Genomic DNA, 27,780 nt, shown 5'->3' on the forward strand with positions numbered 1-27,780 from the left:
ATGGTTGTTTCTCTTCCTGCTTTCTGACTCACATGGTGATCCAACACAGAATCACTCAAGTAGAATCTTTGGCTGCAGGTTCTGCGGAGCCCGCGGGCCGAGCATTCGGTTGACAGCACGTCGGTGCGTCCGTTCGAGGAGAAGCTGGGCAGGAGGTTCATGATCACGTGCCGCTCACTCAAGCTCATGCTGCAGGGCTGCATCAACGAGAGCGAGACCGACCCCGTCACCAACGTAAGCAGCGAGAAAAAAAAAAACACCTAACGCGTCTCAAAGTCCAACGTCTGCAACGTCCGTAAACCCACCGAGCCCGACCTGTCTCCCAGATCGAGCCGTTCTTCGTGTCGCTGTCTCTGCTGGACGTGCGAGAAGGCAGGAAGGTGTCGGCCGACTTCCACGTGGACCTCAACCACGAGGACGTGCTTCAGATGCTGTGCGGCTCAGCCAGCGGAACAGGCGCCCCGGGGCCCGGCGTCGTGGAGAACGGCCTGAGTTCCCCCGCCGAGAGGAAGCCGGGAGACTGTTACCTCAGCCCGGACATGGATTGCTGGTTATGTTTTCCCAAACAGGTAATAAAAAAGATATGTTGCGGTATTTCAGTGCGGTCACAATCTGTTGATTCAAAGGCATCAAGGTGTTGTTACTTTACCGCATCAGTTACTGCAAAATATGCATAAAATATATCACTAAGTGATATTATGTAAATAATTTGTAGATAGTCAAACTGGCCATATAGATGTAGGTAGTTGTTGTCCTTTCTTATTCTACATACATATATATATATATACATATATATATATATATATATATATATATATATATATATATATATATATGTATATATATATATATATTTTATTCATTTTCAATCATAATTTTATCTTCTTTTTGCACTGCAGATGCTTCTGTAATTATGCAACGTTCAACGTTCCCGTATTCTATTCTAAGTGAACTAAAAATCTTTATTTACAAGATAACGCAGGTGAAAAGGTTTTCAGATGGAAAAGATTACAAGATTGCAATACTAATTCTGTATTGTGACTTAAATAGGACATTTTTGTGTTTCTGCTGATTCCACCTGAAAACTCGTACTTTACTCTTACTCAACAAAATCTTAATTTGTATATCAGAAAAGGGGCCAAGGAGTGATAAACACTCACAGAATGGCTGCAATGAGTCTCTCCGCCGTTCTCCCCGCAGGCCATCTTCTCTGTCACCAACCCCCACACGGACATAGTGATGGTGGCGCGGGTGGAGAAGGTGCTGATGGGAAATATCACTTGCGGGACGGATCCCTACATCAAGAATTCCGACTCCAGCAAGGTAAGGGAAATTCATTGTTTGTGTCTGAGCCTCTCTGACGATTGGATTGATGAACGCCACAGAGCCTTGAACTCCGCCTTACTGTGTATCTTAAAGTAAAGCAGGAATGCACCCCCACCCCCATACACACACACACACACACACCAAACACCACCACCACCACCTCCCCCCAGAAACAAGACGTTGGAAAACCTCCTGCAAAGTCTAATTAATGGCATTTCTGCCCAAGCGCTTTTCCTGTCAGGCCCCTCCGAGCTTTTCTTCATCTTTCAAATCCGACACTGTCAGCTCGCTCGGAGATGGCGTTTTTCTTTTCTTTTTTTTTCCTTTTCTTTTTTCTCTTTTTCTTTTTTTCCACAAACCTTTCCAGCGGGTCTCCTGGCTGCCCCGATGGCAGCGCTCCGCGTGGTCCTTGTTTAAATAGCTAAGTGGATCACCAGACGTTCAACCTGCTGCCAATATGAAACAACCTCCCGTTTTGCCAACAAAGATTTAAGGCAACCCGGCGTAAAAATATCAACTGTGGCGTCTCGTTAACATATCCTTCTGTCTGCCCCCCCCTCCCGCCTCCCCTTTACTTTTATGACAGACTGTCCAGAAGTTATTGAAACTCAACAAGCAGTTCTGCAGTAAACTGGGGAAGTACCGCATGCCATTTGCCTGGTCCGTCAGGTCAGTGCCCAGCGGTTTTGGTCTCTCTCATTCGTCCAAAAGCTTCTCTTTTTTTTTTTTTTTTTTTTTTTTAATAAAAACGTCTGTAAAAAAAAAAAATCCCATTCCGAACCCATTCATGTCACTGCAGGTCAGTGTTCAAAGACAACCAGGGAGCGCTGGACAGAGAGTCGCGGTTCTCGCCCCTCTTCAAGCAGGAGAGCAACAAGATCTCCACAGACGACCTGATCAAGCTGGTGACCGAGTTCAGGAGGTAAAGTCGGCCAGGCGGCCATCGTGACTTCTTCTAATTAGGAATGATACCACTTTTTTACAGGACGAGCAGAGTACGAGCACTTGCATTTCAGTACTTATCGACAACCGATACTGAGTACACACATTGTAGAATGACTTTGATTTTTCGGGACTCACCCCCAGCGATAAGATCAGCTCTGGAACAGAGCAGGTCAATGCCAGGCGAAAGACCTGTTTGTAATTGCTGTGTTTCTACTTATTATTATTATGATTAACACATTTTCCGCTGCTTCAAACCTCATTTTCACCCCTTGAACTTACAGCGAAATCGGCAAAATTTCACCAGCAGGTCAGAACCGGTGAGAAATTTCAGGAAATGAAGAGAAAATGGCAAAATACGCCTCTCTAGCGCCCCCTAGAGACGTCAAAAAATTCTAAATGGCCCTAGTTTCCAATAAAAAGGTCATGGGTCACTGTCACAAGTTTCACTGCAGTGTGTGTGTGTGTGTGTGTGTGTGTGTGTGTGTGTGTGTGTAGGGCTGAAAAGACCAGCAAACTGCAGACCATTCCTGGGACGCTGGACATTGCAGTCGACCACATCCCACTGGAGCACCCGAGTACGCCTGTGCTTCTTTTGTCACTCTACCTCTCGTCCTTGCTTGTTCTCCTTTTCACATCATTTCCTCTCTTCTGATCCCTTCAGACTGCGTCACTGCCTCGAACGTACCGGTGAAGCCGTTCGAGGATCTGAGCAAGCATCCGCCCACAGTGGAGGTGGAGGAGTTTGTGCAGGACTCCACCAAGTTCACGCAGCCGCACCGGGTCTACACCAACCACATCTACGTCTACCCCAAACACCTGAAATACGACAGCCAGAAGAGCTTCGCCAAGGTTGCTTCTGGCTGCCAGGCACATTTCCAGATTGCTTGAAACTGCACCAGAATCACCACTCTAGCGTTACAATGGGGCTCTTTTGTTCGCAGGCTCGTAACCTTGCGGTGTACGTGGAGTTCCGCAGCTCGGATGAAGAACTTGCCAAACCCTTAAAGGTAATTCGCCGTCCACAAAACACATTTTATTTATGACCGTTAAATTAATTCGTTTGCTGCAGTGAAACAATTGTAAGTAGCTAGCCAAACGTGACTTTATACCTTCCGCCGTTTCGCTAGTGCATCTACGGCAAGCCGGGAGGTCCAGTATTCACCACAGCAGCCTGTTCAACGGTCCTGCACCACTCCCAGAACCCCGACTTCTACGACGAGGTGAGAGCCTTGACTTGTCGACCTGCTCGCCGGTGGCGATATGTAGCCACGCACGCTAACGCTAAGCATGACGTGGCGCCCGCAGGCGAAGATCGAGCTGCCCACGCAGCTTCACGAAAAGCACCACCTTCTCTTCTCCTTCTACCACGTCACCTGTGACATCAACGCCAAGACCAATGCCAAGCGGAAAGAGTCTCTGGAGACCCCGGGTGAGGCGTTTGGAGAAAAGAAAAGAAATCCCCTCAGCGGTTGCTTGGTTTATGGTTGGACTAATCTGCAGTTCCTGTTTGCGTGTCTCTTCAGTGGGCTACTCATGGCTGCCTCTGCTCAAAGAAGGCCGCCTGTCATCCCAGGAGTTTAGCATCCCGGTCTCGTGCAACCTGCCGCCCGGGTACTTGGCGATCAAGGAAGCCAGCAACACCAAGGTAACCAGCACCGAGAAGAAAAAGGAAGGAGTGAATGGAAGAAAAAGTAGCACGCTTGTAATGGAAGAACAGCTTGTAGGTGATTTCCTCTCTCTTTTTTGAATCTCCCTGCTGTGGAACAGAATGGAGCGGATGTAAAATGGGTCGATGGTGGAAAAGCCATCTTCAAAGTATCTACGAATGTTGTTTCCACAGTGTACACTCAGGTAAGGCCAGAACTGACCTGACTCCACATCTGTCTTTTTCTTAGCTTATCCGAAGCGGCAGACAAGTGGCACCAGGTGCCATATAAAACCTTATATAAAGCCTCCACATCGTTGTCTGAGTGGTCATGAACTCAACTTAGAGAAAATAAGAAAAACAGTGTTTGATCGAAACATAAAATGTTACTTAAATATTCTCTGTATACATACACTGATTGCATTAATAGGAATGCAATGTTTGGACTCAAATTGTTTAAAGATGTCAGCATTCATGGAATAATTTTTCCAAAAGTCGAGCTTGGAATGTCAAAATGTTATTATTATTCACTTACTACCTATTTGTATTTAACAGAACTTCAGAATCATTAATGATTTGACCCGATTTATTGAGCATCCCATCCCAAGATCATTTCAATGTTGACTCGTAAACTTAATTTAAGTCACATGAAAATAAATGCACAATGCTCAGTCATTTTCTGAAACTTTGAGGTATTTTTCCATTGTGTTCCCGTGCAAGTCTCACCACTGCAGCGAAATGGAAAACAGGCCGCAGTCTTTTTCATAATTTTATTATGATTTTAAATTTAGACCAGAACCCACAAAATAAAAATACATACATAAATTCTAAAGTTTAGGGAGCCAAAGTTGCACAGTATGGACAAACTCTTGGAGAAACTTGGAGAACCTTGGAGAATCCATTAAGTCTGTCACTACATGCTGACGTCTCATTTTGACGAAACCTCCTCTTTGTGCCAGGACCCCCACTTGAACCGATTCTTCCAGCAGTGCCAGAAAAGAGAGCTGGACCTCTCGCTACCGCCTACCTCCAACTTCCTCAACTGCCTGAAGGTCAGAGAAAGCCCTTCATCCATTTCCTGTGACAGGGATAGAAACCAGTTGCTGCCGTCTGCCAGGCAATCCCACGCTTGCCAAACTACATTCGACCCGCCGCCTTCCGTTTGATGTGTTTTTTTTCTTCACCTCTACCTCCCCCTTGTTCTTCCCTCTTCCTCGCCCTCTCCGCTCCTCCTCTTCCTCCTCCTTGCTTGCCTCTCTCATCCTTCTCCAGGGTCTTCTGAGCATGGAGAGGATCCCGGTGATCATCCGCTTCCTGCCAGTGCTCTTCAACCAGCTGTTCAAGGTCCTGACTCAGAACGACAATGATGAGGTCACCACTGCCACCACGAGGTAGGTTGCGGTACTGCGGTGTGCAATAAAAAGAAAATGCTTTTCTGTCAGGGTGGAGCCGAGTGGATAGCACACAGTCTGTAAGAGCTGCAGAGCTCTGAGAATGCTTTATTTCATTTTTTTATTGTTGAATAATGAGTTGTGTTTGTGTGTGTGTGTACAGAGTGCTGGTCCACATTGTTGCAAAGTGCCATGAAGAAAACCTGGATCACTACCTGCACTCATACATCAAGGTAAAATAACATAGAAGATTAGGACATGTCAGCGAGTGCAGTGATTGTCCTTTTAGCAAAAGCAAAATTTTATAAAAAAAAAGAAAAAAGAAAAAAGAAAAGCATAAAAACAAAGGAGGGGAGTGTGTGTGTGTACACACCGGTGGAGCAGCAGGAGCGTGTCTATCACTCGGTGCCCAGAACATGGTGCAAGCACACAGAAAGCAGGGCCTGCATGGCTTTGAATGGGAATTGAACCGGTTCAACTGGCTGAAAGTGCAAAACAAAAAGCTCCTTTGTCCAAGGGGAGCAAAAAATCAGCGGCGGTGAATTAGAGGAGGGAGTGAAAGAAACAGCCTGATTCATGTTGGACAGAGAGCAGAGGGAAACTGCGGCGACTGGAGAGGAGAGGAACCTGGGTTGCCATGGTAACAGATTGGCATAATGTCTGTAGTGCTGGTGACCAATTTATACTGCTGTGTGTGTGTGTGTGTGTGTGTGTGTGTGTGTGTGTGTGTGTGTGTGTGTGTGTGTGTGTGTGTGTGTGTGTTCTTCAAATTCCTAACCCTTCTTCAGTCTTGAGCAGGAAATTTTGTCAGATTTTTTAGGAAAGGTACAAAGTGATGTCACCTTTGAAAGAATGAAAAAGGAATCCAAGTCTGTGTAAGTCAGAAAAAAGCAAAGAACATCAGAATATAAGAGGGGTTGTTTCCACCGTGTGGCACATGGAGATATTTTGTTTTGCCGTGTTTTTGTTTGTGTGGCTATGCAGCAGTTTTCACACAAAATTCCATCCCCTATCCAACTTCCTGTGATTGCGCCACTTTTTCTGAAAGCGTGATGAAAACACCCAGTCCTGGAAATCAGCCCTTTGGGTGCGGCTGCCTTGTATTTGCTCCCTTGGATGACAATAAAGCATCATCAGGCCGTAAACAGAGGGCTGTTCTCTGGAGATCTGTAGTGTTTGTCCGTGTTTAATCGTGCAAGGACACTTTTTACTGGAATCTGGAATATCAATAAAGATTTTAAAAATGAAAATAATCTGGAATCTTGGTGGGCACTAAATGGACTACAGGTCACATCAAATACTGAGTTCTGAAATTGATGCACAGCTCTAGTAATGACTGGTAGCTGGTGAGCAGTAGATCAAATCCTTTATGTATCATCACAGGCAATAGTATGTGTCTCCTACTCTCTTGGTGGTGAATACAATTATTTACTTCATATGTCATACGGTGTCATGTTAAGACTTGTTTTTATTTTCCCTCCCGTCCATGTGCAGTACGTGTTCAAGTCAGAAGCACACGGCTTCAGGACCGTTCACGAGGAGCTGGCTAAGGGGATGACCTTCGACCTGAAGAGCAACGAGCACTCGGCGGTCAGAAATGTCCTGAAGGTTCGTCCCCTCCGCTGACGCTGAAACTCTCTCCTCGGGTTATTTCGTTGGAAGTGGATCACCAAATGAATCCATTTGAGCCTGTTTCACATGAAGAGGATTTACTTTTCTCTCCAGTTCTCCTGGTTCTTCTTTGAGCTGATCATCAAGTCCATGGCCCAGCATTTGGTCGACTTTGACAAAGTGAAGGTGAGGTGAAAAAGGTGTTGTTCTGAAGATCTTTGCTGTCTAGTCAGAAGCTCTCCCAGTGTGACCCCAGTGTTGTGTCCCTGCAGCTGCCGAGGCCCCAGCGGTTCCCCTCGTCCTACCTGAGTCGCGTGGAGACTCTGGTGGAGACGGTGTCCGAGCACATCTTCTGGAAGCACAAGGAAATGCAAGAGGAGACGCGCAGCGCCAACCTAGCGGTGGCAGCCTTCGTCAAGGTGAGACTCGTTTGAGTGTGTTTGATGAGCTGAAGTCAAGTCTGCCGGTATTACTTTAGACTGAAATCAATGCTGAACTCGTAAGCCGCCTACAAATGGCCGACGTTTCCTTCTGCGACTGCAGACTATTGATTCCTGAGTTGAAATGATCTCCGTCTCAGTTAGCGGATCGAGTCGGGTCTGATCAGCAGCCTCCGTCTCAGTCTGTGTCTGTGTCTGTGTCTCCGCAGCGATGCTTCACCCTCATGGACAGGGGCTTCACGTTCAAGCTGATCAGCAACTACGTCAACATGATCACCGCCACGGACAGCAAGGTGAGCCCAAAACTTACAGAAAACCCTGCAGGCAGAGGCTGTGTTCTCTGTCCAGGTGGAGGTTGAACAGCAAGCATTTGATTGTAATTTTTTTGTCATGATGGAGTTCAGTTGTATTCAGTTCAATCACATCACGGCAACACAACAAGAGTTTGACGTGGAATTTGAGCCAACGATGGCAAAGAGGGGCGACTTTTCTGCAACAGCGTGAGGCAGACTGAGGATTCTCTATTTTTTACTTCCATCCTCTATGAACCCTGGTGATGACTCGATCAGCAGTCTGTGAAATTCTCAGTCCAGCCCGCCCTCAAAGTCACTTAAAGCCCCTTTCTTCCCCACTCTGATGCTCACTTTGCGTTTCAGCACCACAACTAAACACGCCTAAATGCATTGAATTGCTGCCAAGCGATTGAACATTTAGGCCCACTAAAGGGTCGCCAGGGGAGGGAATTGTTCAAAATAAAACAGGACGTATATAACATTGTCACACTTACTGCTGCTGCTGCTGCTGCTGCTGCTGATGATGATGATGACACAAGTGCAAGTCAAAGTAACGTCTTAAAAAATGTCTTTTTAGAAAAAAAACTTAGATGTTTCTTTTAAAACATCTATTTTTAACAAAACTGCTTATCTCTTTTACCAAAATGTGATTTTTTTTTTTCTTTAATTGCAATCCTGTAGCACTTACAACTGACACATCCTCATTAAAAAAAAAAAAAGGCACTACATGTATTATCATTATTCTATTTAAGAGCTCTTAAAGACATGAAAAAATGTCAATAGAATAAAAGAAATAATAACAGATTTAATCGGTCCAATGAGCGTGAACTCGGGAAATATAATATTAATAATATAGTGCCTCTCGCTGCGCCTCCATTGTGTCCCTCACAGGTCTTGTGCGAGCTGAAATTTGAATTTCTGCGGGAGGTGTGCAACCACGAGCACTACATCCCTCTCAGCCTGCCCGTCCCCTCGGCCCGCATCGTGGGTAAGAGGAGCCCCTCCGAGTGTCGGCGTCGGCGTCTCTAACTGTCACACTTCCCCGTAGCTCCCACTCTCATTTGTCTATTAACACTCTCTTTTTGACTGTTTGTCCCTGTCAGACCATGCATCCCCAGAGCCACAAAGTACTCATGGTAAATACGTCCATTCATTCCTTTGTAACATGCGTGTGCGTGTGTGTGTGTGCGTGTCTGTGTCGCAGCGATAATGAATTTCATTGAAAACTGTCGTCCTCCATTATTTGCTCACTGTAGCCGGTTTTCGGATGAATCGAAGCCCCAGATGGAGAGCAAACACTGATGCAATTAACAAGCGCTCGGGTTCGCTTCCAGATATTTAAAAGGGGGAGAGAAAAAAAAAAAAAAAACCCTCTTTGTGTCCTCGCGCAGCCTCGGTGCCCGAGTACAACCTGACCGGGGAGTTCTGCAGGAAGCACTTCCTGACGGGGCTGCTCCTGCGCGAGCTGGGCCTGGCGCTGCAGGACGAGCAGGACCTGAGACACTTGGCCCTCTCCACCCTGAAGACCCTCATGGCCAAACACTCGCTGGACGCTCGCTACGCCACCAAGGTAGCCGCACGTTCGCGCCGGTGATTCGCTGAGTTGTTGCAGCTGCGAGAGGCGGAGGGCAGCGGCGTTCTGATGAATTCTGGGGTTGTTCCAAATAGGAGCGATTCTGTAATCTGGCCCTTGTTTGAGCAGCCGGCAAACGCTGCCAAACCGCAGCGCAACGCAGCGGGCCTGCCAAATACAAGGCCGGAAAAAAGAGTCATGTTTTTGCGAAAAGAAAGAACGCAGTATTTTCTTGGGAAAATGTTTTGCAGTGTTGCTGACTCATCTTAAAGCTCGTAGCGTGCGCCGCACGTAAAACGCTACGGATGTCCAGCTTTGCAGTGGAATGTCAGACTGCGTCTGTAGTGCTGTGTGACCTCAGCTGAACCTAATTTGAGCTCGTTACACGTGTCCCAGCAAATTACCACACAACATGTTGTTCTCAAACAAGATGATTAACCACAACAAATCAGAGTCTGATCTGTGAATCCACCGCTAATTGTTCTGGTCCTGTGACAGTTTATGTCTGAACAGTCCTCTTCATCATGCTGGTTAACATTTTGACATCGTGAGACCAATGACAAAGTTCTTGAGAAACTGATTTTTATTGCTGTGGTTTACCCGCCACTTTTGCGATGATACTTGTGTTACTTTCACGATAGAACTTCAGCAATGTTTTTGCAAATTTAGTTCACGCGTCGTCGCCGCTGTTTAGATGTGTGGATCTTTGTTGTCTGTGTAGGATGCCGTTTATTTTTCAATGCCCTGTCACTTCTTGCCTCTCCAGGAGAAACAGGCCAGAATCGCGTCTCTGTACCTGCCGCTGTACGGCCTGATCCTGGACAACATGCCCCGATTCTTCCTCAGGGATCTCTTCCCCATCTACTTCACTTCAAGCGACCAAGTAAGTTTAAGCGCTAGTTCATTTCCTCCGTTGTTTGAACAGCTGTGCAAAATAGGTTTTTTTCACCGTGTTTTTTGTTGAGCAGCGTGCTTTGTGTGAGTCTTTGCTCCATGAATCTCTCCATGATTCATATCTGGTTTTCCAGTCCGACCCTGTGGTTTCCTTGTCTATCTGAATTAGTGCGGCTCATAAATCAGACCACCAGTTGAACTGGGAGTCCAGCAATGCATTTGATTATATGAGTAGAATAGAAATTTGAACCTTTACATTAATCTTCCCATTTTGAAGTAAGTGCTGCCTTTGCAAATAAGCTGCATAACGCCACATGACAAGGCCCACTCGCTGAGGTTTTGACCATTTGTGTGCAGTGTGTTAAGAAACTGATTTGGGATATAAATACACAAGTTCAAGAATCAGGTAGCCTTTGAACACATATGCAGTACAAGGTCATGAAAAATTGCAAAAACATAGAGTGCAAGAGTTAAAAGGAAAAGAAACACAACTGAAGTAAGTAATCACATCTCGACAGTTCCTAAATAAGACAAACTGAGGTCTTTGAATGAGCTCTTCTGTCATCTCCAGAGGTGTCCGATGTGGAAAGACCAATTTGTTTTGTCTCGAATAGAAACTTTCACTCTGATTATCAAGATGCAGACATAATTAATTGTTTCGGACTCAATAAATATACATCAGAACACAAAAAAAAACATTGAGTCGTGTCTCCTCCTCCTCCACCTTCACCAGGGCTCCCGAGACGACCTCAGCATGGGCGGAGGAGTGACGTCCGTCACCCGCCACGGCCACTCCGTCGACACGTCCTTCTCCAAAGAGGTCCTCAACTCCATCACAGGTACAGTCGGCCCCGCACGTTTTTTGTTGCCTGCGTGGGCGGGGTCGTCAGTCTGGCTCTGGGAAAAAAAAAAAAAAAAAAAAAAAAGGGTGCGAGGAGCAATATTGAATCGTCTGACGCCTCCTCCTGCACCCCCTGCCAGTTTTCTCGTCCCTGGCGGTTGCGACGGGCAACCAGACGGACTCCCGCGGCTCCCTGATCAGCGTCGACTCCAATCCGAGCAACAGCGACCGCAATAGCGAGAAGATGGACGGATGTGAAAAGGTGAGGCGTAAAAAAAAAAAAGATCTGTCGTCAAATTTAGTCTGTATTCTTTTTTTATTTGTTCATATTCAGTGTCAGGACAAGGAAGCGTGGAGGCAGGACTCAGATGGGGAGTTTCAGGTTGCAGACAAAAGGGTTTTATTTTAAACTAAGAGCCAAAAAACAAGACATCAAGAAATAAACACAGGAAGCAAAACTAAACACTGACAACAGAATAAACAGACTTCAAAATAAAACAGGAAATGCACCGGACGTGACATTCAGGAGGTTCAGTTTTAATGAACTGAGGTGGTTGAAGTGTGAGGTGATTCATTTTAATTCGCCTTGCACATATTTGACTTTGTGCTTTCATCTCAGTCAACCCTTATTGCGCTTTTTTTCTTTGATTTTTTTTTTACTTTTCTGCGAACCAGATTTAAAGCACGGCGTCTAAACGTCAACTCCGATCCCACGTCTTTTGACTTACGGCTTTTGGTCGCCAGGCAGCGGGCCGACGTCAGGACCACAGCTCCTCCAGTACATCTGTTTTACGCATCCTCGCTGTGACTGTGTTTGCGACCAACGCCGCGCGACACTTGAAAGAGGAGGAGCGGGCAGGAAAAACGAGACTCGGTGGGGCCGAAGGAAGCTGCGGCATCGCCGCGCCGTGTAATTACCACGTTGGAAACGCTGGGCCACATGCCTTCCTCCTCGTTCCGCTTCCTGCCATCCTGTTTTACTGCACGCCCGGAAGCCAAGAATCAATCCCCGGCGACGCTGCAATTACCCCTAAGTGACGCCATAAGATCGCTTTGGGTTCGAGACGTATATTGCGTTCCTCCGATTTTGCCTCTTAAAAATAGCTTCGGCCCCCCCCAGGTGGCGTTGGAAATGGTGCTTCCAGACCTTCTGCACAACATGCCTGAGACCTGGAAAAATGAATGTCGTGCAATTCGATCTCAAAAGTCCAACACTGGGCTGTAAAGTCTGGAGGATGTGTATATGTTTTTTATTCCTGGGGTTACTGAAACCGCATTTAGAAAAGTCGTACTGACTGTGTGTGTGTGTGTGTGTGTGTGTGTGTGTGTGTGTGTGTGTGTGTGTGTGTGTGTGTGTGTGTGTGTGTGTGTGTGTGTGTGTGTGTGTGTGTGTGTGTGGCTGTTTCCCCACAGTTTGCTCGTCCTCAGTCCCTCATCGGCTACGGCTCTCGCTGTGACAAGCTGGACCAGGCGGAGACCCGCAGTCTCCTCATGTGCTTTCTGCACATCATGAAAACCATCTCTGAGGGTAAGACAGCAACGTGCAACAGTGAAATGACAACAGCCTGGCCTTCAGCCCTCATTCGCAGTCCATGAAGAGCGCCACGCGAAAGTGAAATGCCGTCATTATCAAACGAGGTGCTGCCAAATGCGACGCACCTCCTGGGATCAGTCGCGCTGCTGATGTTCCTGCTGCATTGTTCGGGGTTACCGCGGCCGAGAGCCAGATGTGTCGGTTTGAGCCGGAGCTCCTCCTTCCGTCGGTGCAGCGTCGTCCTTTCATTATGGCTGGCTTCCGTTCTGCGAACCTGACTCAGTGTTCTCCGCTACTTGTTCCCAGATGTGCTGGTGTCCTACTGGCACCGCGCCATCCACCAGGAGATCTCCGACTTCTTCAACATCCTGGAGTAAGTCAACTTGTTTCCATGTTTTTAATGGGACGTAGTGAAGGTTCGAAGAGGCAGCCAGAGGAGAATACGTGAACTTAATGGCACCGCAGAAAGAAAGGAAAAAATAAGACAGATTAATTCTTATTAAAGGTCTTCGTCCATCAGACGGTGTTGGTCATCAATCATCTACAATCACACTGCAGGCGAAGACTGACCAGTATCTGTTTTTTTGTTTTGTTTTGTTTTTTTCACCCATGTGACCCATATCTGAGTTTTACAAACACGATTTTCTCAAGCCAGACCCAGGCTACTTCCATATGTGGGTTATTATTATTATCTCTTGGCCATCACTTTTGGCTGCCCTTAAACGTAAATATTAATACAATAAAATTGACCCTGAGTAGCATCTTTATTTAGTTACGTAAACAGTGAGACGCCACGTCTTCAGCTGTGCATCGTGGTCGACTTCTTGGCCGCCCACCGTTCACATTCAAGGGTTCAAGGTCATTTTCACCGTGCATTCACGAGAATGAAATGATGTTTCTCGATTGTTGGCCACTTTATAGAAAATAAAAGCATCAACAAGATCATCGTAAAATATAGCATAATCAAATAATGAATGTAAATTAAAGTTAAAAGAAGTAGTCCATCCTTTCAAAGTGCAGGTAGTGCATCCATTGTGTGTGTGTGTGTGTGTGTGTGTGTGTGTGTGAGTGTGTGTGTGTGTGTGTGTGTGTGTGTGTGTGTGTGTGTGTGTGTGTGTGTGTGTGTGTGTGGGGATGCGGTGCAGTCCATACAGGAGTCTGAACGGGACAGTTTCACTCCAGGCTCATGTTTGAACAGTTAAAATGCAGAGAACCCAGAACAGCCCCATGTTACTTTTGCGTGTCCTGATGAGGCACAGGCACTCTGTTCACCCTCGCACTGTGTGTTCATTGAAGACACGTCCTCACCCGCCATCTATTTCTGCTTCCTGCTTCCTCAGGCTGTGTCTGCAGCACTTCAGGTTCCTGGGCAAGCGTCACGTCGCCAGGTGAGTGTGCGAGCTTTTCCCCGCGTTTTATTTGCAACGTTCCGCTCGCGAGGATGGTCGGGGGTCCGGGGGGGATGGAATCCTTTCACCTCTGCGCACACTTCGGCCCGCCAACCAACCCCGCCCCCCTCCCCCCGCCGCATCCTACGATACATAATTCATGGTCGTTGCTGCACACATGATCGCACCCGGATGCAGGGAAGGAAAAAAATGAGGCGCATATGTGCAAACACACGCAAACGAATGAATGGGGGTGGGGGGGGGGGGCGCAGTCGGGCAGAAATACTAATATGTGCTCGGCGTGCGTGCGCACGCTGGAGGGAGGAGAGAGGGAGGAGAGAGGGAGGAGGTTCCACTCCTGGATGCTTTTCTAGTGGAGGCAAAAAAGAGCCGCTGGATGCAGCGCTGCACTAGTTGGCAAGCGCAGAACGGGGGTCGCCCGTTGCGCGCGTGCACGTGCGCGCGCACACCACCACTCGCTGGAGCCGAGCCATTAGCGCGGCTCCAGCCCCTCCATCTTCTGCTTCCTCTCGGCTAATTAAATTAGCCCCTCTCTCTTTTCCTTTCAGCCGCGAGATGCTGAGATGTAAGCCAACAAAAGGCCGGGAGAACGCGCCGCCTCAGTGTGCGTGCGTGCGTGCGTGTGTGTGGGGCGGCAGCGTGGAGGCTTTAGCAGAGTAAAGATGGCTGGGAGCGGCCCCGCTCGCGCTCCCAGACACGGCTGAGCCCGTCTGGGGCTGCGAGCTGCTTAACATTCGTCTGTAATGCCGGAGCAGCCTGGGGGGGATTCACACTCGGTCTTATGCCCCCCCCCCCCCCATCTGTCTCGCTGTCTCTGTCTGTTCGCACTTTGATGCCCGGCTGAGTCACCCCCCCCCCCCCCAACCCTCCTGCTGAAGTTCAGGGGAGATTTATTGCGCTCGCAGTGTGCAGCCAGGGCAGGAAGTCTGTCGGCCAGCCTCCCAGACAACAAGTCGCTTATTAAAGGCAGAGGGGGGTGGGGGGGGGGAAGAAAGAAAAGAAAAGGAGTTTTGCATATTTTCCCGTGACGCAGCCGACGTGATTTAGGCGACGATGGAAGCAGAATCGAGTGATGTCTCACCGCCGCATGGCGAGACGTTTAAATCAAAGGCTGCAGAAGCTGAGCTGTAGCGGCTGCAAAACAAAGCCTGCCGATCTTCTCCAATGCAGCTGCAATTGTAATATTTCTCATCTGAAACCATGCTCATCCCTTTTGCCAAGTCCCAATACAAAGCTTGACAGAAGAAGTCCAAAGAAACCTAAAGCTAAAGATAACAGGAAGTGCTGGGATTAGCATGGATGTTGCGGCAGTGGAAGTTTCATCAGAATGGGACTTGATAGGCTGCGGTTAAACAGCGGGGCGCCTCGGCCTCAAGGCAGCAATGCACGTCCAGGGTCCTTCCTCGCAACCGGAAATTTTGAGCAGTTGCCAACAGGCTCAACCGGCAGTGAAGAAGGTGTGATTTGACAGCGTCTGCAGCATTTGGGACCGAGATCCAGACATTTACAGCAGCCCGACAGCAAACAACCTGGAAACCTCACCTCTCTCTCCCTCTCTCTCTCTGTGTCACTTACTCACTTTTTAAAGTCATTGTTCTTACGTCAGTAACGTCACATGTCGGAACCGTACCGGGAAAAGAAATACGCTCTAAATTGTATAGATGCAACCAGCATGCTGCATGACTGACTGGTAATGAAAGCAAATATTATGTGCTTGATGTTTACCCCGACTAACGCATGGCCCCTCCCCCACCAACCCTGCTCCCGGACTGTAATCGGTGCACGTTATCGATGTTCCGCAGCATCAAGTGACCCCGTGTGTCTGGCCGTGAGCCTTCTCCATTTCCATCCTCCAATGCATTTCTTCATTGATGACTCTTCACTCTCAGCGTTGGATGTCTCCCTTTATCCTGTGCAACCTGCTCACCGTTTTTCTCACCGAGTCTGAACTCCACTGGTCTCATCGTGTCTTTGCATCTTTCCACCCACCGTTTCTCTGTCAGTGGTGGCTCAGAGCCTCTCTCCTCCACGATAAACTCAGGCCTGCACAGCATTCTACTAATGGCAAACAAAATCAAACAGTGACTCTGCTATACCACTAACCTTTCCATCTGGCCAGCCTTCCTCTCTTCCTCGCCTGTGACTTTCCAAACCCAGTTTTTCCTTTCTAACTGACTACTGGCCGCTTTCCAAAAGTAAAAAAAACCTGTGCAGAGATTGGATCCCTGGTAACGGGCACGCTCGTGCAAACCATTGGCATGCCGGTCGCCACTAACGTGCACGGCTCTGACGGGTCTTCTCTGCATTAACCGATGGGTCGGCGTCTCGACTAAAGCGACTAATTCGAGCTTTGCTGTGATTGGCCCGTGAACAGGAAGCTAGCGGCGGCAGTAAAGCTGGCCCAGTCCACCCAGGCCAATGGCACCCTGAAGGGCTCTAACCAACCCTCCTCAAGCCTCTTCCCGCAATGGTAATCACCCCTCGCCCAGGCAAACACCTTCTCCACCCAGCCAACCAGAGTCTTTGGTTACTCAACTTGTATCTAATGCAGTCACTTGATTGGCTCAGAATTTTTTTTCTTTTTTGATACCTTAAAAAAAAAAAAATCCAACATATTAAAAATAATAATCTCTCTGCTCATCTGTATTTTGACCACTGAGTGATCTGTGATCCATGTGTTTACACTGTTACTGTGTTTCCCAGCATGCCCCTCCTCCCCATACCTGCAGTGTGAGTTTGGTAGTTCTGCCTCTGTGCACCCCATGTTGTGTTTACACTCTCCTGACACCCCCCCGCCCCCCCTGCCTGCTAATAATGTATAAAGATGTTGTAGGGACGCCCAGTCAGGGGTCAGGAATGGGAGTTCGTGCTGCCACGTGGCCGCTGACCTTTGACCTCTCGCCTCCAGGATGGCGTCGTCCGGGGGCGACGGCCACCGTCACGCTCGCTCCCAGACCATGCCCATCATCCGGGGCAAGAACGCCCTGACCAACCCCAAGCTGCTGCATATGATGGATACAGGTGACGCACGCACTCACGCACCCACACCCACTGACATGAGATAAAGGTCCAGTGTGTAAAATTTTCAATGCCTGACTGCTTGTTTCATATTAAGGGAACTGTCAGGCAGGATTCCTTAAAAAAAAATGCTAGCACAAGATGGCAGCTAGCTAGTAGCAAGACCCTTATTGCTCTATGTTTATTCCTATAAAGATGAGAACCGTTCCAAGGGTAGGGAAACCAAATGACTTTTACTGTACTGCGATTATACACTTTCAATAATGAATTTATGGGCAGTATGTTAAGCTTTCACCAATACAGAATCATAAATCAAGCCAAATTTTACACACTGGACCTTTTAAGAGGTGCTGAGATCCGGGCAGCGGCGTTGACGTGTGATCGCGGTTCTGTTCCGACAGACGGGAACGCGCAGGAGGGCGACAACCTGAGCCCCACGGACATCGAGGCCAACTTGTCCACTGAGGTGGCCCTCACTGTGCTGGACGTCCTGGAGCTCTTTGTTCACCATCACAAGGTCTGTTTTACTCTGTGTTGTGTGGATTTTATTTTTTTGTATTTTGGTGCTTTGAGGAGCAGTGTTGCTTTTCGGTGGGAAGAGCAGTAGACACTGTTTGAAGAGGAGGCGTTGATGCCGAAATGAAAGCACGTGAGTAGCACAGATGGAGATCCAGAGGGGCTTCGCACTTTTGAAGCTGCTCAGAAATCACAGGTTTGTTTATGTTGGAGCCCAGAGGCTGAAACTGACAGAAAGCTGCAACAGAGCGACACAGTTTCCCACAGTTAGAGTGTCTCTCTTTCACATGGCTTTGCAACAATTAAACGTGATTTGAATGAATACAACAACATTTATAACGGTTCACGATTTTGCATCAAATAAATCCAGAAATATCTTTACCCAGATGAATTGTGTTTTGTGTTGCAAGGCATTCAGGCGCTGCTGCCACCTGCTGGCTAAAACGATTAGCTCTTTGTCAAAGAGTCATGTTTGTAACCTTTTGATTTAAAAAAAGAAAAGTTGTTTTATTTTTAATGGTAATTCATTTTACTATCTGTTTCTTCTTCTTCCCGTCCGTGCAGAAGCAGCTGGTGATGGACGACGGACAAAACGCACTGATGAAGAAGGTGCTGGACACCTACTTGCTGTTCTTTCAGATCAACCAGTCCACCGCCACCCTGCGGCACATCTTTGCAGCGCTCAGGCTCTTTGTGCAGAAGGTCCGACGGAACGAACGCGAATGCGCAATCTCGAATCGCGTCGCGCGACGTCCTTCTCACCGCTGCGCCCCCTTGTCTGCAGTTCCCCAGCGCGTTCTTCCAGGGCAAGGCGGACCTGTGCGGCTGCCTGTGCCACGAGATCCTCAAGTGCTGCAACCACCGGTCCAGCTCCACCCAGACGGAGGCGTCTGCGCTGCTCTACTTCTTCATGAGGAAAAACTTTGAGTTCACCAAGGGAAAGTCCATCGTCCGCTCCCACCTGCAGGTCAGTGGCAGGACGGCAGAGCGTCGTCGGATCGTCCACGTGTGATTGGTGGTCACCTGGTGTCCTCTGCCTCAGGTCATCAAGGCTGTGAGCCAGCTGATAGCAGACGCCGGCATCGGAGGGTCCAGGTTCCAGCAGTCCCTGGCGATAATCAACAACTTTGCCAATGGGGATGCGCCACTCAAGGTAAAAGCAGCTTCTGGAGGTTATATTTCATCCCTTAAAAGAAAAGTGAACTTAGTTTGAACCTCTGTACAGAACACCCCGTTTCCTGCTGAGGTGAAGGACCTGACCAAACGCATCAGGACGGTCCTGATGGCCACAGCCCAAATGAAGGAGCACGAGAAGGACCCCGAGATGCTGGTGGACCTCCAGTACAGCCTGGCCAACTCCTACGCCAGCACCCCCGAGCTTCGCCGCACCTGGCTGGAGAGCATGGCCAAGGTCCACGTGCGCAACGGCGATCTCTCAGAGGTTGTTGAACGTTTCTTATCTGGAAGTCTGGAGGGTTTTTTTTAAATGGGAGTCGCCGGTCGGAAAAACAAACGCTAACGTGGCCGACTTTCCTCTCAGGCTGCCATGTGCTACATCCACATATCGGCCCTGATAGCAGAGTCGCTGAAGAGGAGAGGTGAGTACACACCTGCTGCTGCAAAAACCATCCAGTGCATAAGCGGCGCTTTGATGTGCTCTTACTTTGTGCGTCAAAACATGCTAACACAATCGCAGCCATCTCCTCTTTGCCAATCTGTCGCTAACGCAACAAGTATTAGCCCTCCTTATCTACAGGGGTCTTAACTTATACTGTAGGTGTGTGTGTGTGTGTGTGTGTGTGTGTGTGTGTGTGTGTGTGTGTGTGTGTGTGTGTGCACATATATGCGTGCATGTGTGTCAATGAGCATACCAGTCACGATCATTTCCAAACTCAGACAGTCCTGCTTCACTGCCATCCCTGCATCGTGTGTGTGCTTCACCTTCCCCAGTCCACGGTCCTGTTCTACGCCCTCACGCACACTTCCGCACCAAGCATGCGCACCCCTCTCTCGTTTGCATGCACATTTTTCGCGCTGAGCCCCGTGTGCCAGTAGCAAGCGCTTGCTAACCGGAGGAATGCTGCCAACATTCCAGCGCCTTCGCAAAAAAAAAAAACAGCGTGGGCGCCCGCCTTTGTAAACCTCCTCCTCCTCCTCCTCCTCCTCTTCCTCAATCCTCCTCCGCTCCTACCAAACAGGCTACTGGAGAGCTGACAAGGCCAGGATGTCCAGTGTGTCCCCTGAAGAAAGCCCTGTGTTTAACTGTAGCTCCTTACTAACTACCTCCAGAGATCAAGACAGTGAGTGTGTGCGCCTGGGGCCCGCTGGTTGGTGGGGTTGGGAGCCGGTGGAGTCGAGAGTGGGCGGGAGAGGGTGAGAGTGTGATTGCGCCAGGATCAAAGGCTTGACGTCTACAGGTGGTTCTGCCTGAAGGGTGTTTGGGTGGCGTAATGTTTTCTACTCCGCACAGGTCGATGTTTTGAAGACCGCCGTTCTCGCTGTAATGACTTGAAGCGACGCCATGTGGTTTTTCTACCTTAAAATCCTCTTTTCCTTGCATTGAGTGCACGTGTCCGGCCTGATACAGGACTGTGGAACTAGTGCCGGCCCAGACTAGGTGCTGGGCAGGCAACCATGCTTATAGAGTTATATAGCTGGCCAGTCTGGTGTGCTGTGGTAATGAGAAGGACGCCATTCTACCTGTCGCATGTCAACGAATCATAAAAACAAGACTTTTGAACTTTCATTTTAAGTCGGAGAAATCAACATAGTGTTGCTTTAAGTTGTTTCTGATCCCTCACTATCCGCTGGCGTCTCACTGGAATAATGTTGCTCAGATGTGCAGCACGCTCACAGTGGATGTTTATTCAATGGATTTCCCTACCGTGTCACAGAATTGCATGCACCAGTTTTTTTTTGTTTTTTCCCCCACACCTCTGTGTTTGAGAGATGGCATGCCGCCCCTTTTGAGAGAGGATTCTCTGTACGTGATCCGCCCGCCCTGACTGTGACTTTCACTTGTCTGAAACCGCAGCGTCGTTTTCTATGGGCTGGGCAGCATTTATGTGCATCAGCCCCAACGTCGAAGAAGAGGGCGCCATGAAGGAAGACACGGGGACGCAAGACACTCCCTACACGGAGGTTGGTGCTCACACTCATGTCCGCGGAATTAAAAAATAATAACATTTCAATAACAAATTCTTGAAATTAAAAAAAGATCATAAAGAAAGCCTGTTTGTCCCTCTACAAGGCCCACTGTGTAAGATTTAGTGCCATCTAGTGGATAAGAAATCACATTGCAAACATTTCTCATCCCTGTGTTCCTGTGTCTGATCTAACACCTTTGTCACACCTGCTTTGATGTCAGCTAAACACTTTGAGCAGATGCATGTTCATGACTGCTGTAGATATGTGGCAACACAATGTGGCAGACTTACGGGATGACGTGCTCCTTGTGCAGGTATGAGTGCTAAATATTTGCGTATGAAAACACACCAGTAAATTTATTTGTTTGGTTTTTTTTGCGACTTTATTCTAACGAAAACAACTTCATGTATTTTTTAATTCAATTTCATGCCATTAGATCCCGTTTGAAATCTGCACATTGGGCCTTCGAACTCGCGATTTTGCCATTTTTTTCGCAGTTAATCTGATCTTGTGCCGGAGAGACGTTGCAGCAGGTTGGCATCATGCTCCTCCATGTCTCTGCAGGACACGCTGGTGGAGCAGCTGGAGCTGTGCGTCGACTACCTCTGGAAGTCGGAGAGATACGAGCTGATCGCTGACATCAACAAGCCCGTGATAGCCGTCTTTGAGAAGAGAAGGGATTTCAAGGTGATTGCCAACCCCGAAGCCTCCCTCTGTGTGTCTGCGTTGACCTTTGGAGTACATGTGTGTCCGTTTGTGCCTGCAGAGGCTGTCAGAGCTCTACTACGACATCCATCGCTCCTACCTCAAGGTGACCGAGGTGGTGAACTCAGAGAAGCGGCTCTTTGGTCGCTACTACCGAGTGGCTTTCTATGGACAGGTGAGGAGACACACTTCCATGAGCATTGTGTGCATACATCAGATCACACAATAGTCCTGCCACGCTGACATTGCCACAGTTTTAAACATGCAGTTCACGGCACAAAAGGGCGGTTATTCCTCCGGTTTAAGCATGAACACAAAAGGCCTCACTTGTTGTATTGTAGCTCATCTCTTGTGAACCCAACCCAAGTTTAAAAATGAACTTGACATACTTGGTCAGATAAAATCACAAGGAACTTTTTACAATGCCATTCAATTCAACTCAATTCTGTATTCGTAATTGTCAAAATAACATAGTTATAAATAACAACAGGCTGTCGTTTTGTGAGCATCCAATACAACAGAAGTGCAGTCAGTGCAAAAAGTGCATAGTTGCGTCAAGGTCCTGAGAAGCCCAGCAAAGTAGTCAGTAATCAGGACATTGAATGCATGTGACAATAATGGCCAGCGCAGCGTTTGTTTGCTTGGCTTTTTTTCTTTTTTCTTTAGAAATGTGTATTTATTCAAAGAGGTGTTTTGTTCCTCAGAAGGCAAGAATCACTTATCTAGAGCAGCATGGTTTTACCCAGAAATCACAGCTGGTGAAAGGAAGACATGAGCTCAACATTACCATTAACACTGTTGGTAATAAGCAGCTCATTTTCAAAGCCATGGGGAGGCTGAAGTGTTCTGGGTGAAATCTCCACTCCTCTCAGGTCCCCGTTTGCCAACGTAAAACAGTGGAGATTAGTTGAAATTATCGCCCGTTGTTTAAATTCACAAACTATATTTTGAATGTCACGGTGAACCCGGGAGGTGCTGCTTTGGTCCGTAGCTTTCTTATCATTCATGAACCCATGAGCTCTAAAACTGAAAGAAGGAGAAGAAGGGACTGATAGAGGAGGAGGGCGGCTGGGTGTCTCTTGCGGCAGGTGTTGGGATGAAATGGCGAGGGAAGCCGTTTCATCGAGCCTTCCACTAAGTTTCTCTGTCTGCTCTTTCCTTTCTTTTGTTCATTTGTGCCAAGATCGCGGTAAGTTCCGTTCTGACTTTGAATTCCCCATTTTCCTCCGAGCTAACCGCCTTGACCGCCCCCCCCCCCTCCTCCTCCTCCTTCGACCACTATTAACATCTGCTGGTCTTCCCCCCTTTCTCCAAGGTTTTGTGTCAAGCCTGCTGTGATCCATTAGACTCCCCTTAATCTCCAACGATGAGGCCGTTTCCCTCCCCTCAACGTTAAGAGGAGCTGGTTTACAGGACAGGGCGGAGCCACTTAATAAACCTCATTCACTTTTGGCTGCAGCGCTGCTTTAAGAACGACCTCTGACCTTTCCCATACAGAACTTAACACTAGCGCCCGGCTAGGGCCAAGTTTTTCTAACACGACCCGCTGTGTTTTTTTGCATACGAGAGATACCACCAGGGGGCGGTATCACATCCAGCTTCCATTGTTGTGATAGAGAAAGCGACATCAAGCTTTCATATAAGCTTTTCCAGCTCCAACAGCCTGTCTAATTTAGCAAGTGCTGGTGTGTGTGTGTGTGTGTGTGCGTCGTGTCAGGGTTTCTTTGAGGAGGAGGAGAGCAAAGAGTTCATCTACAAAGAGCCGAAGCTGACGGGGCTGTCGGAAATCTCCCAGAGGCTACTCAAACTTTACTCCGACAAGTTCGGCGCCGACAACGTGAAGATGATCCAAGACTCCAACAAGGTGCGAACTACAGCTCCGCCCAATCTCCCCTACTCTTCTGAAGCGCGCCAACCTCATAGAGCGCCTCCTACTTATTGCCTCAAAACCAGGTGAATCCCAAAGACCTGGACCCCAAGTTCGCCTACATCCAGGTGACGTACGTGGTGCCCTACTTCGACGAGAAGGAGCAGCAGGAGAAGAGGACGGACTTCGAGAGGCACCACAACATCAACCGCTTTGTGTTCGAGACGCCGTTCACGCTGTCGGGGAAGAAGCACGGCGACGTGGAGGAGCAGTGCAAGAGACGCACCATTCTGACCAGTAGGTCTTTTCGTTGTTTTGGGGTTTTTTTTGGGACGCTGCCACGCCGAGTTCCTCCTGACGTTGGCGTCGTTTCTTCCCGCGTTTCGCAGCGAGTTCCAGCTTCCCCTACCTGAAGAAGCGCATCCAGGTGGTGGAGCAGCAGAGCACGGAGATGAACCCCATCGAGGTGGCCATCGACGAGATGTCGCGCAAGGTGTTGGAGCTCAACCAGCTGTGCAACATGGAGGAGGTGGACATGATCCGGCTGCAGCTGAAGCTGCAGGGCAGCGTCAGCGTCAAGGTGGGGAACCGCCTCGTGGCGCCCAAACACTGGTTTAAAAAGGATACGCTGTGTTTTTTGTGTATTCGTTTTTTTTGTTTGTTTGTTTGTTTGTTTGTTTTTGTTTGTCAAATTTACCCACCTTCAATTCACTCTCTCAGGTGAACGCAGGGCCCATGGCTTACGCCAGGGCATTCCTGGAGGAGAAGAATGCCAAAAAGTACCCAGACAACCAGGTCAAGCTGCTGAAGGAGATCTTCAGGTAGGTCCATCACGGCCATTTTCTGATTCTTTTGTGACACATTTAGTCGCAGGAGTGTCGTTTCCAAATTTTTCCAGTTTTCCATATTGACTGAATGTTGCAGTATTTGGAAAGCATGGAAAGAAAACCTTGATTTTGAAAGGGTACATAAAGACATAAATAACTGACTTTCAAAGTGAACAGAAGAATTTGTTAGAGGAGTCACTATAATCTTCTTGTTTAACTTCTGTTATTATTGTGATAGTGCCTTGATGTTGATCCACAAGGTTGGAGAAAAACTGCAGAACTTTGTCTTAGTTTTCTTTTCTTTTTTTAGCAATCTGAGTGATTTTTCAGCGAGAGACTGTTTTCCATGTTTTGTAGGCACAGGTTAGAGCTCTGTCAGTTATCAAAAGCTCGTCTTCTTTACGGACAACCAGCGCAGCGCTTGCCTCCAGATTGAGCCGTGTGTTTTTAACCAACCCTTCGTCCCTTTGTTTTGCTTTTTTTCGGCCCCCTGCAGGCAGTTTGCGGAAGCGTGCGGCCAGGCCCTGGACGTGAACGAGCGGCTGATCAAGGAGGACCAGCTGGAGTACCAGGAGGAGATGAGGGCCCACTACCGGGACATGCTCTCCGAACTCTCCGCCATCATGAACGAACAGGTCTCACCGCGCCGCTGAGCGGCCACTCCCACGACGCACTGCCACGACCTCATGCCGTTGTTTTCTTATTTAAATCAAACCAAGATCTGCTCACTGCCATCGTCCGCAGCTTCCTCCGACCTCATTCTTCTCCTACTCTTCTCATTGCAGCTGCTAAACGCTGCTCTTGCCGCCGGCGCTCCGTGTCTGTCTAACAGCTCTCTGTCCAATTGCTCTAAGCCTGGTATGTCATGTGACATGTCGCGCCTCGCTGTCGCTTTTTTTTTTCTTCCCCCGACCCCATTCCAACAAGCAGAACCGCTTGACTGTCTCACTTCCTTTTCAATCCCCTCCCTCAATAAACCTGAGATTCCAACCCTTCTCTTTTTTGCTGCTCTTCCTCCTGCGCAGATTCCTCACACAAGGCAGCCAGGAACGGAACGGCACAGCGCCTACTGAACGGCCAGTAGACTCCCGGAGTGACTCGCTTACCTTGTATACTGACTGTAAGTCGTCTGCTGCTGCTGCTGCTGCTGCTGTTGCACGGAGCAGCCGGAACTGTGGTTTGGCGGCGAATGTAGAGAAAACAGAGGAAAAGACGTGAGTAGCCCGTGGTCGTGATAGTCTGTAGTCCCGTCGAATGTCACAAGTGTTGAGTTCCTGCAGTAGAGGCCAAGCCGCTGGACTGTTACCTTACTAGTTTGTTCTGGGTTGTTGTTTTCTCTGTTCATTTTTTTTTTTTGTTTTTTGGAGGTTTTGGTCCGCTTGCCATATGGTCCCCCCGACCCCGACCCTGACCCCGACCCCGACCCCGACCCCGCTCCCGTCTATATACGCTCGCCGACAAAATAGACACAGTGCACACACGCCTTTCTCTCCCCTTTTAGAGAACAGTGACCTTATACCGAGCTCAAGATGCGTTCAGCTGCCTATGTACTGTAAAGCCTTTATGGTGCATTTTTGAGGATGGTTTTTACACTTTGCAACCGTATTTAGATTCCAAGAACAACAACAACAAAAAAAAAGATTTCTAATGCTGGGGATTAAAAAAAAAAAAAGAGGATTTAAGTAATAACGGCTTTTCCACTAACGACTGAAGAGCTTAACGCACCTCCAGTTCCTGTATGAATGTAGAGCAGCTCCACATATTGCTTCTTTGTACCCTTGTTAACATTCTGGAAATATCAGCTTGCCAATTTTCAAAACAAAACGTGCAAACAAACTGAACAAAAAAAAAATATGTTTTTTAAAATTTTTACAACCGAAACTTCATTGTTACTGTTATTATTTCCTGTATTGTTTTAAATTTGTACATAAGAAATAATACTATTTAAAAGGTTTGAACTGTTTCTTTTTTTTTTTTTATAAAATATACAATATATATAAATATTTGTTTAGCTCAAGTTGAAAAAAAAAGAAAAGAAAAGTTTTACGTATAACATTTCAATAAAATCTGCTTTATGTCTGAATTCGTGTCTGCCTTTCTTCATCCACCATCCTGCCCTCAGTTCTCTCTCCCTTACGTCACATTTTCTGTCCACGTGTCAGCTTACACTCTCAGATTTTAGGGACATTTCCAGTCGTCTGACTACTTTATTTCGATGTGATGTTTCAAAGCATTCAAAACGAAGAGAAAGACAAATGCTGCGGCCATGAAGGTTGAGGGGAGAATCAAAAGGAAAACTCACTTTTGGCTCTGATTATTTTGCTTCTTTCTCAGTCAGACGTCTGAACAAAATTGAGGCCCCGATAATTCAGAATCTGCGCTGTCATCGCTGCTTCATCCTCGCTGCCACGTCTTTCTGTCTCTTCTAGAGCCTTGAGATTTGTATTCTTTTGTGTTTACTCTCTATTTCTCAGTGGTATATATAAGTCCACCCGATAATGGGTACAAATAAAAAATGTTGCTTTCGTTGTTAAGAAAAAGAGGATGCAATGAGTCATTAGCTCACCAGTCCGTCTTGTCATCACCTCTCCATCGTCCAGATGTTTTCTACTCAAATAAATCGTTCTGCCGTTCCTCCGTCTGCAACACTAACTCAACTCAACACTGAAAGGACCTTCTGCTGTCAGTTTAGAAGGGTTGTTGCTGTTAAGGATCCATTTGACTTCCTTAAAATACAAATATCCCGGTTTTATGCCGAGACTAAGAAGGAATTCAGAGCTGCGTGAACGTGAAGAAAACAACTGGAGCGGAGGGACCAATAAACCCAGAGGCCTCGGCATGTGCGCGTTATGAGCTCTCATTGAAAGTGAAAGGCCATTTGATTAAGGCCGTACTTTGGGAGCGCTTCTCCGCGGGATCCGGTGTCACTTCTTTTTTTTTCCCCCAGCCGTTGGCTATAATTACTGACCATGCAGAGAGGGAGCAGCAGAGTGCTTGTTTATTTATTGATGCCCGGCTCGGGGGTTTGTGGCGCGGCGCGTGGAAAAGGAGGTTAAGTGTTGCCGAGCGTGGAGCCTCGGCCGACGGCGGCGGCGCCGTGCCGTGCCGTGCCGTGCGCGGCTCTTTGTCCGCGAGGTCGCTGACACGTTTCCACCCTCGGATCTTTCACTCTCGTTGGCCTCAATGGGTTTCAGATTTGGTTTCGTCCTCTCAATCCTCCCCTTCTTCCAGCCAAAGGATGTTTCTCCTGACTGCCTCGTCAGTCTCACCTCGCTCCCCTCTGCAGCCCTCTGTGAAGCAGGACGCCGATTGAGTTTCCCTCCTCCGCTGCCCCGCGTGGCCGTCTCCCTCTGAGTGGCCCATAGACTCTGCTGGGCTCAGGTTGCTCTCAGCCCGTCGCCGTCCAGCTCAGGTCACAGGGGGCAAAATGTCTCCAATCTATTCATTAATGGCAGTTAATAGCTCTGATTTTGTTTCACATTCATGCAACTCGTGAGGCCAGTGAAGCCTCTGCTCAAAGGCTTCAGTCTCACAGTGGCCACATGAACTCTAAAACGTAGTATAGGTCAATTTCTATTTGATATCGTCTTATTGTTCCGGTCTTCTTAGTCTTGCATGTTAATTCATGAATTAGTTAATTAGTTAATGCATAACTAAATGGAACAGCAGTGAGTTCAGTCCATTTCTCCTTAAACAAAAAGGCAGTATTTTCCTCGTCTTCATTCCACATTCATCTTTGTTAAAAGATTTGATAAATATTTAAGAAGTTTGTGGTGTAATCCCAGTAGATACAAGAGC

The 27,780-nt window shown here is 47.9% G+C and overlaps 1 protein-coding gene across 13 annotated transcripts in view; it reads left to right on the plus strand.

Moving 5' to 3' along the window:
* dock10 (dedicator of cytokinesis 10) overlaps positions 1 to 25,392 on the plus strand; it is a 61,712-nt gene extending 36,320 nt beyond the window's left edge. For 5 of the 13 annotated variants that reach the window (XM_076036080.1, XM_076036081.1, XM_076036078.1 and 2 more), the window contains exons 11-58: positions 64 to 234; positions 327 to 569; positions 1,201 to 1,323; positions 1,913 to 1,995; positions 2,126 to 2,248; positions 2,767 to 2,846; positions 2,933 to 3,120; positions 3,213 to 3,278; positions 3,399 to 3,491; positions 3,577 to 3,700; positions 3,795 to 3,916; positions 4,039 to 4,122; positions 4,876 to 4,968; positions 5,189 to 5,307; positions 5,471 to 5,540; positions 6,802 to 6,915; positions 7,033 to 7,104; positions 7,191 to 7,337; positions 7,568 to 7,651; positions 8,543 to 8,639; positions 8,755 to 8,787; positions 9,043 to 9,221; positions 9,991 to 10,107; positions 10,852 to 10,957; positions 11,100 to 11,221; positions 12,373 to 12,487; positions 12,800 to 12,866; positions 13,834 to 13,881; positions 16,277 to 16,372; positions 16,811 to 16,923; positions 17,322 to 17,437; positions 18,001 to 18,138; positions 18,221 to 18,403; positions 18,479 to 18,589; positions 18,662 to 18,877; positions 18,977 to 19,034; positions 19,635 to 19,736; positions 20,471 to 20,577; positions 20,804 to 20,896; positions 21,148 to 21,270; positions 21,350 to 21,463; positions 23,006 to 23,152; positions 23,242 to 23,452; positions 23,545 to 23,735; positions 23,876 to 23,976; positions 24,479 to 24,617; positions 24,768 to 24,840; positions 25,008 to 25,392. In XM_076036080.1, coding sequence (XP_075892195.1) covers positions 64 to 234; positions 327 to 569; positions 1,201 to 1,323; positions 1,913 to 1,995; positions 2,126 to 2,248; positions 2,767 to 2,846; positions 2,933 to 3,120; positions 3,213 to 3,278; positions 3,399 to 3,491; positions 3,577 to 3,700; positions 3,795 to 3,916; positions 4,039 to 4,122; positions 4,876 to 4,968; positions 5,189 to 5,307; positions 5,471 to 5,540; positions 6,802 to 6,915; positions 7,033 to 7,104; positions 7,191 to 7,337; positions 7,568 to 7,651; positions 8,543 to 8,639; positions 8,755 to 8,787; positions 9,043 to 9,221; positions 9,991 to 10,107; positions 10,852 to 10,957; positions 11,100 to 11,221; positions 12,373 to 12,487; positions 12,800 to 12,866; positions 13,834 to 13,881; positions 16,277 to 16,372; positions 16,811 to 16,923; positions 17,322 to 17,437; positions 18,001 to 18,138; positions 18,221 to 18,403; positions 18,479 to 18,589; positions 18,662 to 18,877; positions 18,977 to 19,034; positions 19,635 to 19,736; positions 20,471 to 20,577; positions 20,804 to 20,896; positions 21,148 to 21,270; positions 21,350 to 21,463; positions 23,006 to 23,152; positions 23,242 to 23,452; positions 23,545 to 23,735; positions 23,876 to 23,976; positions 24,479 to 24,617; positions 24,768 to 24,840; positions 25,008 to 25,066 — 5,574 coding nt within the window. In that variant the 3' untranslated portion in view covers positions 25,067 to 25,392. The remainder of the gene's footprint in view (positions 1 to 63; positions 235 to 326; positions 570 to 1,200; positions 1,324 to 1,912; positions 1,996 to 2,125; positions 2,249 to 2,766; positions 2,847 to 2,932; positions 3,121 to 3,212; positions 3,279 to 3,398; positions 3,492 to 3,576; positions 3,701 to 3,794; positions 3,917 to 4,038; positions 4,123 to 4,875; positions 4,969 to 5,188; positions 5,308 to 5,470; positions 5,541 to 6,801; positions 6,916 to 7,032; positions 7,105 to 7,190; positions 7,338 to 7,567; positions 7,652 to 8,542; positions 8,640 to 8,754; positions 8,788 to 9,042; positions 9,222 to 9,990; positions 10,108 to 10,851; positions 10,958 to 11,099; positions 11,222 to 12,372; positions 12,488 to 12,799; positions 12,867 to 13,833; positions 13,882 to 16,276; positions 16,373 to 16,810; positions 16,924 to 17,321; positions 17,438 to 18,000; positions 18,139 to 18,220; positions 18,404 to 18,478; positions 18,590 to 18,661; positions 18,878 to 18,976; positions 19,035 to 19,634; positions 19,737 to 20,470; positions 20,578 to 20,803; positions 20,897 to 21,147; positions 21,271 to 21,349; positions 21,464 to 23,005; positions 23,153 to 23,241; positions 23,453 to 23,544; positions 23,736 to 23,875; positions 23,977 to 24,478; positions 24,618 to 24,767; positions 24,841 to 25,007) is intronic. The other 8 variants (XM_076036091.1, XM_076036089.1, XM_076036079.1 and 5 more) reach the window with 7 other exon arrangements.
* Positions 25,393 to 27,780: the final 2,388 nt, after the last annotated feature.

The sequence above is a fragment of the Nelusetta ayraudi genome, unplaced genomic scaffold (genome assembly GCF_046127955.1).
Source record: "Nelusetta ayraudi isolate G7.1 ecotype Tasmania unplaced genomic scaffold, CSIRO-AGI_Nayr_v1 ptg000048l, whole genome shotgun sequence".
Lineage (NCBI taxonomy): Eukaryota > Metazoa > Chordata > Actinopteri > Tetraodontiformes > Monacanthidae > Nelusetta > Nelusetta ayraudi.